The following is a 15,790-nucleotide window of genomic DNA, read 5'->3' as shown; positions in this document are numbered from 1 at the left end:
TATGGCGAATTATGAACAGTGGCAGGCTGCGGGCTTGACTTGTAGGTGTGAATGTCAGCACCTGACTTAAAGGAGCTATCTCTGGGTTGTACTTGAACTCTGCGTGGAGTAGGTTGTGGAATGCGTGGTGCTGGACTTGGTACTGCTATCTGAGGTGGTCTGTACATGGTTCTGGGTAATGGCACTGGAGTCTGGTTTGTCTGCGGTGCTTGTGGAGTTAGTGAGGCTGGTTGCTGCTGTATCATTAAGTCCTGCATACTGTTATGAATAGACTGTAGCTGCCGAATCTCCTCTTTAAGGACCATCTGAGCTTCACGAAGTTGCCTATTTTCCCTTTTCAGGTCTTGAACCTCCAACCTCTGTCTTACAGATGTGAGTGAAGTATCATACTCTTGCTCCTCCTCTTCATCACTTTCATCATGCGGTGCAGTGGACCATCGTCGGTCAGGTTGTCTATCAGCAGTCATTTGGGAAAATGGAGTACTCGTCACTCCACCTGCCGCTTCAATGCTGTAACCACGTGAACATGAATGCGGAGAGTCAGGCTGGTTTATCCTTGCACTTTGTTGTGGTTCCTCTTCTTGCTCAGGTGAATGCTGCATAGGATATTGGACTTCATAGTCTCTAAGATAAACTGGAGGCTGGGTTGTACGACGCAGGCGTACACTCTGTTGGGAAGGCTGTTCTGACATCCTGTCTCCGTGGTAAGCACACATCCGGCTCGAAGGACCACAATGTAAAGGAGTTTGCAGCTATGTGCTGATCAGGAAATTGTGCTCGCCCCAGAGTGTCAGTAAAAACACATCACAGGATTCAGAATTTTCATCTTTACTTTGTATTTCTTTGCGTGTGTGGTCTGCAATAAACAGATGAATGACATATTACAATAAATAATCACAATATACATACATAATAGCAATTTACATGCAATTCTACATTCAATACAATCCTCAGGGTTTGTACTGCGCTACCGAAATTAACCGCTAGAGGGCGCATGAGGCCCATATATCAGGGATCGCGAATTCTCCATGACTGAGAAAAAGCTGCGTCATCATCATATTGGCAGAGCCACGGGAAAATACGACAAATATTATTAACTTGAAACTGATTAAAGTGTGTTAACATTGCACAAAGTAACCACAAGCAAGGAATAAAGGAAATACTAACTTAAGTAACTTAAATAACTTTGTATCTCTATTATATTTATGGCTTTAAATACAGCGCGAATGCTGAGATTATGAAGGAGATAAACAACTCGATAATTTACATTAAACAATGCTGTAACACAGCAGATAACTATACTAAAGAGCACAAATATGTAAACAAACTTACATTTTATCATGAACGCACACATATGAGGTAAACTTTGAAGGTTAAATGTAGGACGATGTGCTGCGTGTTCTGCTGGCTGACTGTTCAGGAAGTTTCCTAGCTCGCCACCTAGTGTCCTTTCCAACATCACCAATAAGCTCGTCACTGATTGGTTAAGTCTCCTTAACAAGTAGACTAGCACCAATTAAGTGTTCGTGTACTATATTCAAAGTCATCGGAAGCCATTCCATAGCTTCATGTGAGGGACAGAAGAAATATACATCGATAAGTTCACGGTCAGAAACTTGTCTTCCCTCCGCTACAGCTGTCAATCATTCATCAGCACTCAAACAGCGCGTCACGTTCGGTAACGACAGTCAGCACGGTAAAACTCTCCAATATGATATATTCCCATTATAATACTTGATATGTATACAAAGAGATGCGGATTTGCATAAAATGACTGTATCTTGCTGGAGTTTATTGCTGTTTCTGAACGATGTCATCATTCTGGCTACAGGATCTCTGTCAGATCGCACAACACAAGGACTATGAATTCGTGTCACACGCACAATAACTGGAATTTAAAAATGAAAGAACCATATGATTAATAAACTGTTAGATACAGTCAGATGTACACAGTGATTCTCTTTGTACCGTGAACTTTTCAATGCGCAGCACAACTGCGCGCTCTGACTCGATATTGCTTCAAGCGCATCATTCTGCACCCGGGATGCGCATTAGCGTTTTGTGCTGCTGTTTTGAAGCGTTTCATATTATCATGGTTTTGCACACTGAAAGATTATTAATAGCCTATTTTGTTCTGTCGTATCTATAGCTTGTTGCCCCATTAAAAAGCTGCACAATACATTTAAAATAAGCGCCTTTTAATGTTACATTAATATAAATACATTTAATTATTTACATATAAATCTAATATAAATCGTTTTTTTCATTTCAGAATACAAATAATTTTAAAACTTTTTATTAACATTTGGATTTATAAAATTACTGTGCAAAGTTTTTAGGCTAGAATATTTTTTTGCTGCTGAATTATATACTCACCTAGTTTACTTATTTATTGGTCAGCTTATGAATATATTTTATTCATTTGTTATTTTTCTCTATAATGAGATGGTGTGTTTAGTGCATTCTGGATTGGTTAACAAATCAAAGATACAGGCTCCCACAGATAAATTAATTCAACAAAGGTAACCATACATATTTTAATGGTTTAAATGTGTGCTCTACATGTTTGACCACTTATGAACTATCATTTAGCCTACTATATGTTGTGTACATGACTAATGTGCCCTACCATCAGCAATAAATAAATTACTTTTAGAGCACAAAATTGTTTACAAGAGAACAAATTTCTTTATTGATCTAGTCACATAATTTTGCTCTCAGAATACACCAGATTTATGCATTTAAATTTAAAATGTACAAAATTTTCCTCCGGGGGGGCATGCCCCCGGACCCCCCTAGAGGAACCGATGTCCACCCACCACAGTCTCACAAAATCCTGTGGGAAACACTCTTAAGATAATGTCAGTACTATGTTATGATTGTACTGTATAATTAAATTCAACCGTTGCTGATTCTGCAGTCTGAACACTTTACCTCAGAGCGTCCGTTAACTGAATGAATTGAGAATATCACCTGAAAATCCAATAATATCAGCAATTTTCATTCAAGCAGCTGATTTCTGTAAATTAATGTAAAACGAAATCTGTATTGCAGCACATGGTTAAGTCACTATATACATTAACGACTTATTTGAGACAAATGTGTAAATTTAGTATAAGACAGCATTCCCTTAAAAGGATATATTTAGGATACATGATTATTTGTTAGCTTGATAATCAAAGAGTGTCCGGTGGTTCACAATTGTCTCAACTTATTAACAATACTCATGTTGTCTTGGTTTCTGTCTTTCAGGTGAAGACAGAGATGAGGAGGCATTTCTTCTCTTAGATGAGGACACTATCAAAAATCTTGTCCCTCAAGTTCAATCCAGTTATTGAATGTTGTCAAATGTTTGAGAGAGAATGAGTTGTTTATTTTTCTATTTTTTCTAATGTCTAATGTTATTACATTGTGACCTAAAATAAATAGGTCCAAGTGTGTGTTTTTTATAGAGTTTAATTTAATTTAATGCAATAAAAATGTAAAAGTGCTTGAAGTGTGTAAGTTTTATTTTCTGAAATAATAATATATAATAATAATAATTTCTGGATTATTCCAACCCAGATATTGGGGTTGTTCTTTTGACCCAGAAGTTGGGTTATTTTTAACCCAAAATTTGGGTCAGGTATTTAACCCAGAATTTGGGTCAAAAAGAATAACCCATTTTTCTGGGTTGAAATAACCCAGAAATTAGTTGGTCCCTTTTTAACCCAGGATTTGGGTCAAAAATAACCCATTATGGGTTATTTTTGACCCAGGAGTTTTTAGTGTGCACATGCAGCAGTTTGCAGCAGCAGCAGCATCAGTCCAAAGATGAGCATCATTTCTCTAAAGTCCAGTTTCCAGAAGAGCCCAATCCCAGCAGAAGAGTGTGGATGCAGCTTCAGATGGAGACATGAGTGTCTGTTCTTCAGCCCGTCTGGACTCAATCTTCTGTTTACTGGACCTGAGACTCATGAGACGTGTTGAGTTCTGGAGCTGCGTTGGATTTTAACTAATCAAAACTAGCTTCATGGATAACTTCTAAGGAATAATCTACAGCGACAGATATAATACATAACAGTATTATATGACATTTTGATATATAGACCGATTCCTCAAACCCTCAGATTGATCTGTACAGAAGAGCGAAACACAACTGACTTCAAACTACAGAAAACGACATGCAGTTTTCTGTTTAACACACAGATGGAGATAGAGAGGCTCAATCTCTGTAGTGCAGTTTAATAATATAAGTATATAACGAGTGTCAAATACAGACACTTTCCTGATTATTAGCGACATCTGCAGGAGGAAACGAGTTACAGCTGGACTCATTTACTAAAATTAATTGAAATATTTCATAACTTTAGAAATTTCAGATGTTTAAATTTGATAAATGTGCACTTTCTGTTAATTAAAATGAAAATTATATGAAATAAACTTTAAAAATCAAATTAATTTCAAATAGTTTTATTTTCATTTAAATCAATGCCAAAAAGTTCATCTTAATTTCAACACATACTCAATTTACTGTTCTTAAAGAATATTAATATTCTAGAGTGACAAAGATTTTGCAAAGAAATGTACAAATGTGGCTTAACGTTTTACACATCATCATCAAAAAATCAAAACTGCAAATTCAAGCGGAAGTTTAAAAGCACGAACAGCAAAACAGCAGACACCACAAACACACACAGATCAAGAGGAACAGTTTTGAATTCAAGCTTTTACAACTCAAGTTGAAAATGTTTCACACTACATGTTGTTTCAAAGCAGCTTTACAGAAAATGCTTGTTTTAATGTTACAATTGAGGAAATATTCTGTTATCAGCCAGAGATGAGTGTGTCACACTTATATCCATATGGCAGTAATATACAGCTATAATATAGTACATGTTTGTTAGTTAACTTCATGTTTTCAGTGAAGCAGACACAGCGTACATGTTAGGCAGAAATTACAACTTGTGCTCAATGATTACAATAAAAGGATAATATTAAAATATTAATATCTGAAAGTTTTGTGTGTTGATTCAAAGTTGCCGTCATCTGAAATCTTTACAATTGTTCGCCTGAAAACATCATAGAAACAGGAAAGCAGAAGGAGAGGATTTCTCATAGATGTGATGAGATCTGCTGCTGCTCTCATGAATCTTCTGCTGTGTGTTCATGTCTGTGACGAGCAGGGCGGGCGAGAGCCGTGAGGGAACGGCGCGAGGCCGGTGACGCGAGTGATAATGAGCGTCACCTGCGAGGCGTGCCGGCCTCGAGTCTCTCACGGAGGAGTTCCGGAGGCATAAAAGGAGGAGCGACATCAGTGAAGGACGAGAGAGGACCAGGCCTGGACTTTATTTTATGTTTTATTATGTTTGTGTGGCCGGCAGACGTCCGCGAGGGTCTGCCGGCATTACTTTCGTTTTGTTTGTTTATTTTATATTAAAGTTTTGTTGAATGTTCACCGGTTCCCGCCTCCTTCTTCCCACATCTACTAACCTTGTTACATTGGTGCCGAAACCCGGGAGGAAGGAGGGACATGCTGTCGGAGAGCCCTCGCTGCTGAGGGGGATCGCGGTGCTGCGGAGTTCGGGCAGCGCGGAAGTGAAGACCGCGAAAGGCTGCCCGAGGCGGTGGTGCTGGAGCCTTGTGAAAGGTGGGACGGAGACCCGGATGCCGTGCTCCTGGGACGAGGTGGGGTGGCTGCCGTCCTGGACCTGGAGGGAGCGGAGGAGTCGCCGCCGTCTGCCGTGGGCCGGAGCCTGCTGCCGTCCGCCATGAAGGGGAGGAGCAGGGGACGGGGGACTCGCTGCCGGCTGCCCTCAGTCGGAGGAGCCATCGCCGGCCGCCAGGAGACGGTCGAGGATCGGGCCGTCCACCGCGCTTCCAGTGCCACCGCATGGCACCGCGAAGAAGAGCCTCTTGGCAGGCTGAGGACCGAGCGGCAGTGTGTCTGGGAGCCGGACCCAGCATTTTTTTTTTCTTTCTTTTTCCTCTCTCCCCTCTCTCGTCCTGTCGCTCCCCTTGCTTCCGTCTCCTTTCTCTCGTCTCGTCTGTCCTTACCCCCAGGTGCTGCGGCCGCCGAGACAGGCCCCGGGGGGGAGTAAAGCGCAGTCTCGGAGGTACCCCCCGGCCTGCGAGGGGCGTTGGGGGTATGTGACGAGCAGGGCGGGCGAGAGCCGTGAGGGAACGGCGCGCCTGCGAGGCGTGCCGGCCTCGAGTCTCTCACGGAGGAGCTCCGGAGGCATAAAAGGAGGAGCGACATCAGTGAAGGACGAGAGAGGACCAGGCCTGGACTTTATTTTATGTTTTATTATGTTTGTGTGGCCGGCAGACGTCCGCGAGGGTCTGCCGGCATTACTTTCGTTTTGTTTGTTTATTTTATATTAAAGTTTTGTTGAATGTTCACCGGTTCCCGCCTCCTTCTTCCCACATCTACTAACCTTGTTACAATGTCCTTCTCTAAATCTTCTCATTCTCACTTTTTGATCTTCCTGTTTCTTTCCTAAAAGCATCACATGATCATCATCTTCACACTCTTAATATCTGCATGTCAAATCCATAATGATGATCATAAATGTCTCTGACCTGACGTGTGTCTCATGTAGATGTGAAAACCTCCTAACAGACCAAACAGAACCATCAGCTGAAAACTCCAGACCAGCACAAACACCACAGACTCTGAACACACTGAAAACAACGATTAGAAAGAAAACAAAATCGATCCATCATGTTTCCTGTAGTGTGTTCTGTTAAACTCGTACCATGATCTGATGTCTGTGTGCTGCTGGTCAGTGTAGAGGTCAAACTAGAGGTCACTGCTGCAGTAGTTGATCCTGTAATAAAACATCACTGCAGAATCACTGAAAACACGTCAACACAAATTACTGCTGAGATCGGCTGAAATAAACTAATTCTCATCCAGAAATGTTTCGAGAATGAACTGTGAATGAAGAGAACTCACAGTTTTGCATCACTGCTGTTCCTGTTTTTTTTTGTTTGTTTGTTTTTTTTTTTAAATATGTGGACATTCATGAATTAAAATCTCACCAGGACAGTGTTTTACTCTAATGCTCTTCTGTCCGTGACTGACGTGGTTCTTCACACTACAGATGATGTTTCCATCAGTTTCCTCATTCAGCTCAATGGTGGGGTTTCCATCCATCAGTGATTCTCCATTCAGAGTCCAGCTGTAGATGAGCTGATCCCCGTCAGAGGAGCAGGACACTGACTTCATCCCATTGGAGGAGCAGCTGATTGACACATTCATTGAGCCAATAGGAGCTAGAGGGAGGGACACATGACAGTCACATGATAAACACAGACACATACAAACATACATGGCTTGTTTTTAAAATAGTCTAAATACTATAAATAAATATCTATGACATATAAAAAAATCTAAATGTATATAAAACAAAGTGCAGTTGCTTTTGATGAAATTCTTCCAGATGTTCAATAATGAGCTGCCAGGGGTTCGCTCTAAAAAATCTAACCATTCGGTTCTCCACCCACGGTTCGGCACACTTGCACCGCGGTTCATCCCAAATCTGACCACGCATCTATAATATGGTTTGTTTAAAACAATGTGTAAAACAGACAATCGGATTCAGCTAATGTATGTTTCAGTCGATGGATATGCATTCTGGTTTCCCAATACGTTACAACAGCGATGATCAAAAGAACATTCATTGAGACCTGAACAGCTCACTTTGCTATCTGTGTTTAAACTAAACTCATTTAAACCTTGACAATTTAAACATTCATCCGTAGGACGCGAAAGAGAATTCGTTTGCGTTCTGAGGACATTTTTTGTGTGTTCATCTGAAGCACGTACACAGAGAGCGGCGTCACGGTGCACAAATACTCTCGCACAAATTCTCTTTAAAGTCTTGCACCTAAATGGACAAATTCACACAAAAATGATGTAAACATGCCCATTTTAGCGAGTATCCAAACAAACTTAGTAGGTTATGTCTTAGGAGAAAAACGAGACAGACAAAGCATGTAAGTATCAGTGTACTGGATCTTTGAATTATGTCTTAAAGGAAAAGCAGTCTAAATATTCCTGCTCTGTGCTTTAATGTTCATCAAACGACAAAAGACGAAGAAATCACTCTCGACTGAATAGCTTTTGTAACTTCAACAATGTTTCATCTTTAACTATTCAAATAAGATTATATGCAGTGTTATTTTAAATTTGATTACTTTATTCAATTTATGTACCTGAAAGCTGATATGGCAGGAACACACCAAGCCGACGAACTAGTGGTGACGAAAGCAGACTGCGGGGTTGGCTCACGTTGGCAGTGTCTGGGTCCAAAGTTGGCCTGACACACAAAACTGACGCTCGAGAGCCGGCGGCCAAGTAGCAGTAGCTGAACAGCCAATCAGAATGATTAGATGGTCCGACGGACCGACGAGCTCCTATGCTGATTCAACATGTGGAATTGGCCGAAAAAAAGCTGACGAAGACCAATTTCAGCCGACGGTGCGGAACACACTGACAAAACGTAGTCGACCAACAAACAAAAACTGCCTGACAATCGACCGTCAGCTTGGTGTGTTCCTGCCTTTAGATAGCTAACGTTACCCGAAAAGCCTGTAAAGCATTGTTTATTTTGTATCTCAGCTCTCATATATTTATTTGTGCTGTTTCTTGTGGTTAGATTATTTTTTTATTTCCTTTATCTTTATTTGGAAATTGTTCTATTTTTTTTACTGAATATAGCACATACTGAACTGTACCGAAACCGTGACACAAAAACCGTGATACAAACCGAACCGTGAGAAATCTGAACCGTCCCACCCCTGTGAGCTGCATGACAAAAAAAAGCCTGAACTGAATCATTTTCATGAGTGAGATCTTTAGAGATCATGAGATTGTAATGAGTCTGATGAGAGTTACTGTACCTTCAACATTCACTTGAAGATCTGCAGATGTTATTGTGCCGTCTGAGCTCTCGAGTCTTAAAGTGTAATTCCCTGAATCTGCTCTGATCACACGGTTTATTATCAGAATCCCATTAATGACTGTCACTTCAGCTCTGTTATTAAAAAGATCACATTCCCTTATCTTGTCATTCTTTACTCTACAAAGCAGATCATCTGGGTTGTTGTTTATTCTCTTTTGTATCTTCAGGTGATAAATACTAGTGTCCACCATCAGCAGATTGAGTTTGTGTCCCAGAGCTTCGTAACAGGGATCTGACTGATTAAACCTGCAGAACGACTCCAGACCTGAAGAACAAAACACACACACACACACACACACACACACACAGAATTAGAATTTAAAAATACCTTTTTATTAAAGTGAAGTAATTACATTATACCATTCTACCAAAAAAAACATGCACATTTATACATACAAAAAAACTCTTTATACTATCATTTATAAACAATATTATAAAATTTTCCTTTACTGCAAAAACATACCAAAACTTAATGTCCCTTCACAAACAGAACACAATACTTCCCTACAACACCATTTCATTTCAAATGATGACAAATCATTCATTGCCTTGAAAAAATTAAAATCTGTAATTACCCTAGATTTAATTACATTGGAAAAAACCATTAGTACATCTTGTCCAGACATATTTTCAATCTTATTCTTCCTGCTCACATAAATTGCCATTTTTGATTGTCCCAAAACAAAATTAAACAATTGACACTCAGAAGCCTTTCTCCTTACATATTTAAAACCACAAATAAACATTTGCATAGAAAACACTTCATTGAAAGACTTAAAAAAAGACTCCAGAACAATAAATAATGGTTTCAATCTTTCACAATACATAAAAGCATGAAAAATTGACAAAAAGGACAATCAGGTCTAGTCTCAGGGTTCAAAACATTAACAAAAGCATTAACAGCTATAACCCCATGTAAGATTCTCCACTGTATGTCACCCACTCTCTTTGGTAACGGTGGCTTATATAGTGCTCTCCATTGTGGTCTATCAGCCCTACTTAAACCAAGGACAGTACGCCATGGTGTATCACTCCTATCATGTAAAACTTTTCTATTAAAAACTTTCACACAATTTTTATACACATCTTTTACATTTAAAGAATCAGCACAAAAACATATATCTTTCTTTTCCAAAAAAAGACCTTCACACTCAACCATTTTAGGTGACAAAATTAACAAATGGAAAAGGTCTTCTTCATTTGGTTTTAATAGACCTTGACAAAAGTCTACAATGCTTCTCAACTCTTCTTCTTGACGAACCAACCTCAAAGACTTAAACCCCAACTTTGTTGCTGTCCCCTCAATATTCTCAAAATCCGGTCCTGCAAAATTTACCAGATGTCCCAAAGTCGTACAACCTGCTTTAATTAAAAGTCCAGTATTTGCAGGAAAATGAGAACTGTCCACCACTTTTTCAAAACGGGTTCCATGGATCAGTGGTTCTTGAAGTAACCAAAAAAGTGATCTTGAATCTTGTCAATTTGTAACATCAAAGAGATTCCAGACTTTAAAAATGTTCTGATAAAAAATTGGTGCATCTGATGTATCAATTTTCAGGGGATCCATTAAAAAAAGAGACTTATCAAGACCTAAGCCTCCCAAGCTCTTAAAGATCTCACAAGCAACAACTTTCCAATTTGAATTAGGTAATCCATATAAAAGTCTGTGAATAAAATGCATACGAAAAGCTGCAACTCTGCTTTGCACATTTATAAGGCCCTGTCCTCCTTCATCCTTAGATAAAAATAACACACTTTGGGATACCCAATGTAAGAAATCTACAATACTTTCTGAATAGCAGAAAGTAAATACAAAGGAGGATCCACACACACTAAATGAAGAGGAAAGTTCCAGTTATTGTACAAATATTATATTTATTAAAGTATTGGATTATATTTTAATATAATCACAAACATTACTATAACATCTCAAATCCTAAAATAAATAAAACATGTTTTTGGATAATGCTTGATGAGTTTGATTGACATCTGTGTTAGGTGTTATTCAGACTGTCTCGGGCATTTCAACCCTGTGAGTTTGTGTGTGTTCACCCATTCAGTTATAACAGCTGAGTGTCAGAAAATGTTAGAAATACAGCGGCGATGTTTAAGCAAAATTCTATGAAAATACTTTGAAAAATTCTCATTGAGAGAAGCTGTCCGTCAGCCTGCAGGTTTTCAATTTCATCTCCGGCTCATTCTGTAACAGGTAAGACGTTTTGTTTTGAAAATCTTTTTTGTGTTATTTTGTATGTGGACGGGTGATAGATATTCTAGCTGCTGTTGTTTGTCAATGTTGTATGACTTAATTCACAAATGATAAAAGTTCACATCTGTGTTTTGTAATTGAACAGACACAAGAGATTCTTTGCACAGCTTTGTTCTACGGTAAATTTATAGTTGAAGTATTATTTAGTAACAGTGCTTGGACCTATCGTGACATTAGACATGCTGTTTCCATACAGAGTTACAAATGTGCTTGTGACGTTTGACATTTGGCCCGAACCAATTCAGATATTCATAAACAAACATCCTTTGCAAAGCAAAAGGCTTAATTTAAAGAAAAACTATATATACTAATGAGCCCTATAAATATATAAATTAAACAATTTAACTATAACAGTATGGTATCAAACTAATAGGCCTAGCCCCAAGGTTAAAAAAGTAATGTACTTAAAGTGCTCTATTTTCACACACTAATTTTGTACTCAATATACTAAAAATTCTTCTTTAGTACTTCTTAAGATAATCTTAAGAACATCTAATTAGTATACTCAACTGTGCTACAAGTAACTAATAAGCTCATATTTTTTAATACAGATATAGTATGTTAAAAGCACATTTTAGTTCATATTTATGGTGTCTCAAAATAGCACAGTTGAGTACACTTAAGCCGAGGACACACCTAACGATTAGCTGAAACATTCTAAGACTGAACTGAACCTTCGATTGGAGCTGATTTATATACTCACACATGGAATTTGAACACCGACTGTAATCGCAGACTGAACGCAACTGGCTCTGACTGGACGCGTTTGAGCGTGATCAGTCATAAGTATCAATTTACATTCATAATCGGCCTTACAATCGTTAAGTGTGTGCGTGGTTTTAGATGTTCTTAAGATTATCTTCAGAAGTACTAAAGAAGAATTTTTAGTGTATTAAATAGGCTACATAATTAGTGTGTGAAAATAGAGCACTTTAAGTACATTATGGAAGTGTGCTTTATTCACCTGGGGTAAAATATTCAGACAAATATCCCTTTTATAGCACAAGGCTCTGTTTGTGGAATTAGCATTTCAAAACTTTTATAATTTTTTATATATATATAAATATATATATATATATATATATATTTATATATATATATAAAAAAAAATAAATATATATATATATATATATATATATATATATATATATAAAAAAATATATATAATGAACTTAAAATGTATGCAAAACTGAATCCTTTAAAGTACAACAGCGTCTGACCTAAAGACATCAAACCAACTGTAAATTATTCAGAATATTATACCCTCTATTGCACAAAGCTTGTTTTAGGGAGTACACTTTTGATACATAAAATGCACAATATTTAACCTATTTAAATCAAGTTTTTTTGATGAATCTCAGAAGAAACAGTATATGAAAGACATGGTGCATGGTGGTAAAAAAAAACAAAAACACTTTTAGGTAAAAAAAGAAAGAAAAAGTAGTGCAACAGAAAGAAGAAAACATTTTTCATTAATATTGACCGTACACCATAGACATAATTACAAATGTACAGATATGTTTTTTGCAGTTGGTTTGATATCTTTAGGTCAAACGGTGTTGTAGTTTAATGGATTTAAAGGGTTCAGTATTGTATATTAAGATTAATAATCTGAAAAAACAAGCTTTGTGCAATAGAGGGAATAATATTCTGAGTAATTTACAGTTGGTTTGATATCTTTAGGTCAAACAGTGTTGTAGTTTAAAGGATTCACAGTGTTGCATAGACATTTTTCTGAACATTTTACGAGTAGTTTGATACCATAATGTCACACAGTTAAACTGTTCAATTGATTTATATGGTTAATTAATATATATCGTATTTCTTTAAATTAAATCTTGTCCTATGCAAAGGACATTTAATTATGTATATCCGAGTTGGTTCAGGCTAAAAACATTAAATATTTATTGGAGAAAAGTTTAATGGTATGAAACTGAATGTCAAACGTTAAACTAACTTTACCACCGTTTAGTATGTCTGTACTTTGTGTGTGTTCTACTGTGGTTTATTTTCAATAAAAATAAAGGACAAATTGATATAAATTACCAAAATAATAAGTCCGTTAGAATGCTTTTAAGGAATATGTAGGAAAATTAAGACCCTATGTGAAAGTGCACTGCCAAAAATACAATTCTGCCTACGCCACTGCAGTGAATGCTGTTTGTATTTTCTGGAATGGCAAAACAAAATCACCTGTTATACTTTGGCTAAGAAGACCATATGCAGAATATAATTATACAAACTCTCATTTTGATTTCATGTCTTTAACACAGACTGTGACTGTTTGATCTTATCTTCCATCTGACATATTATAATACTCCACTAATACATAGCACACTTTGGAAACACTCTTAATATTACAGTGTTTTTCTCTCAGAGATTCATGTGATTGAACATCATGATCAGTTTGAGCTGAAAGTTGACTCACATGCAGCAGTTTGCAGCAGCAGCAGCATCAGTCCAAAGATGAGCATCATTTCTCTAAAGTCCAGTTTCCAGAAGAGCCCAATCCCAGCAGAAGAGTGTGGATGCAGCTTCAGATGGAGACATGAGTGTCTGTTCTTCAGTCCGTCTGTGTTCTGGCTCTCATGAAGCTCCTCATGGTGAAATATCTGATCCAGAAAAGAGGAAGTTCCCTTATATGGGGGAAGGCAGATGATGTTAGTTTGCATTACAACTAGACCTACATTAAAAAAGACAGTGAAACTAAGAAAAATATGTAAAAAGAAGTCACAATTTCAGGTACATTTCATAAAAATGATTTTTTCTGGTATAGGCCAACACTTTTTTTAGTGTCAGCGGTGTTGATAACATGAAAGATCCGCTCTGACAGTGATCATCAGTAACCATGATGATCCACAAACCCTCAGATTCATCCTTTCAGAAGAGAGAAGAAGCACAACTGACTTCAAACTACTCCACACCTGACATACAAATTTAATGTTTGACACAAATAGTGATAGAGAGCATAAAGTTCTGCAGTGCAGTTTGAAAACTTTCAAATAAACTTCAAAAAATAAACACTGTAATAATATAGGGGTGAACTCAGGTTGATTGGGACATTTTCCCCCAGTCATCTCAATTTGACCAATAGGTGGCGCTGTTATCAAATTAGGTTAAGGTGTGGTCAGTGTGAGGTGCAATAACACATAAAAGGTTTGGTGTCAATATGCTAAAGCAGTGGTCTCAAACTGCCGGCCCGCGGGCCATTTACGGCCCGCCCTCCCCCTCCACCCGGCCCGCAATTGATCTCAAAAATAAAACATAATCTGGCCCGCTAAATTATTATTATTCTCGAGTTGCTACCTGTCTGATATGCAAAGAAAAAGTCGGCATTCACATATCGCGTCACATAAGCGGCCGCGCCGCATTCTCCTTCTTTCCAAAGCGCTTTCGCTCCAGTGGCATCTGTTGTTGCTATGCAACCATGAGCCGCGCTCTCATCTGCGTCGCTTCTTCTATTATGAGCGCGCTTGCCTAAATTACAGTAAAAGCACTCGACTTTAAGTCACAAGCGTCGATTTAAAACCACCGAAACGCGTCCGATGCAGCCATTAAACGTTAACGATGCTCAAGCAGCATCTTGGACAAATGTGTGTCAGCTGTTTGAGCAGAAGCGCTGCAGGTGTTTGTCAAGAAACAGAAGAGTGTACAAATGCTTTCAGGGATTGTATTTGTTCTGTACAGTGTTGTTCAGTGCAAGATTTTTTATGTTATTTAAGCTAACAAAGTAAGGGAAAATACTTCCACTAAATGTTAAAAACTAATAATGTATGTAACAATGAAAGATTTTTATTTTTTGGCAAAATCAAGTTGATAGTTTTTTGTTTATTTCTGACCCCTCCACGCCACAAGTGTTGCTGGTTTTGTTCCTAAATTACTAATTTTTTTATTCCATGCACCTTGTTGGATGTGAGAAGTTTCACCAGACTATAATAGTATTATATTAGTATTATATTAGTAAATTAGTAGAATTATATTAGTAATAGTATTATATAATTATATTACACTCTGTAACAATGAGAGAGACACTGCTGTTTACATTTAGTATGGTAAATAAAATATTTATAGTATAAGTATAAAAATATTTTAGTAGGCCTAATGAAATTTGAAGTAAATGAGAAATAATGCAAAGAAAAGTAAATTTTCTGAAATGTTGCGCTGTCTTGCGCTTGAATGTTAATATGGCCCTCCTATGAGGTGTCAATCACAGAAACGATTTGAGTTTGAGACCCCTGTGCTGAAGTGTGCAGTCGAAAATGTCGGATGTAAATGAGGTAAAATTACTAATTACGCAAACTACTTTTCAAATTCAGAGATTTTCCTCTTTGATAAAAAAAAAATAGTCTTACATGTGACTGTTCCAGAAGCTGTTTGTGATCTTCCTCTCGTTGAGTGAGTGTGTGATGATGTTTTAGTGTTTCATGCATAGACTGTAAAAAAAGATGGACGACGACGCCGCTTCCTTCCATTGTAATGAACTGAAGGTAAAACCATAGGGTAAAACGGACGATGATGGGCGATCACATTGTTCAGTTTTAAACTAAATTACTCATAACTAGGTCAAAACAAC

The 15,790-nt window shown here is 37.8% G+C and overlaps 1 protein-coding gene across 1 annotated transcript in view; it reads right to left on the bottom strand.

Moving 5' to 3' along the window:
* Positions 1 to 4,023: 4,023 nt before the first annotated feature.
* The window catches only part of LOC137032643 (uncharacterized), a 33,184-nt gene continuing 21,417 nt past the window's right edge, over positions 4,024 to 15,790 (bottom strand). The window contains exons 5-8 of the mRNA XM_067404533.1: positions 6,738 to 6,809; positions 6,562 to 6,663; positions 6,417 to 6,478; positions 4,024 to 4,035 (exon numbers count right to left, since the gene is read on the bottom strand). Coding sequence (XP_067260634.1) covers positions 4,024 to 4,035; positions 6,417 to 6,478; positions 6,562 to 6,663; positions 6,738 to 6,809 — 248 coding nt within the window. The remainder of the gene's footprint in view (positions 4,036 to 6,416; positions 6,479 to 6,561; positions 6,664 to 6,737; positions 6,810 to 15,790) is intronic.

This window comes from Chanodichthys erythropterus, chromosome 1 (genome assembly GCF_024489055.1).
Source record: "Chanodichthys erythropterus isolate Z2021 chromosome 1, ASM2448905v1, whole genome shotgun sequence".
Taxonomy (NCBI): domain Eukaryota; kingdom Metazoa; phylum Chordata; class Actinopteri; order Cypriniformes; family Xenocyprididae; genus Chanodichthys; species Chanodichthys erythropterus.
The sequence above is the reverse complement of the archived record's forward strand: the minus strand, read 5'-3'. Positions and strand labels throughout refer to the sequence as shown.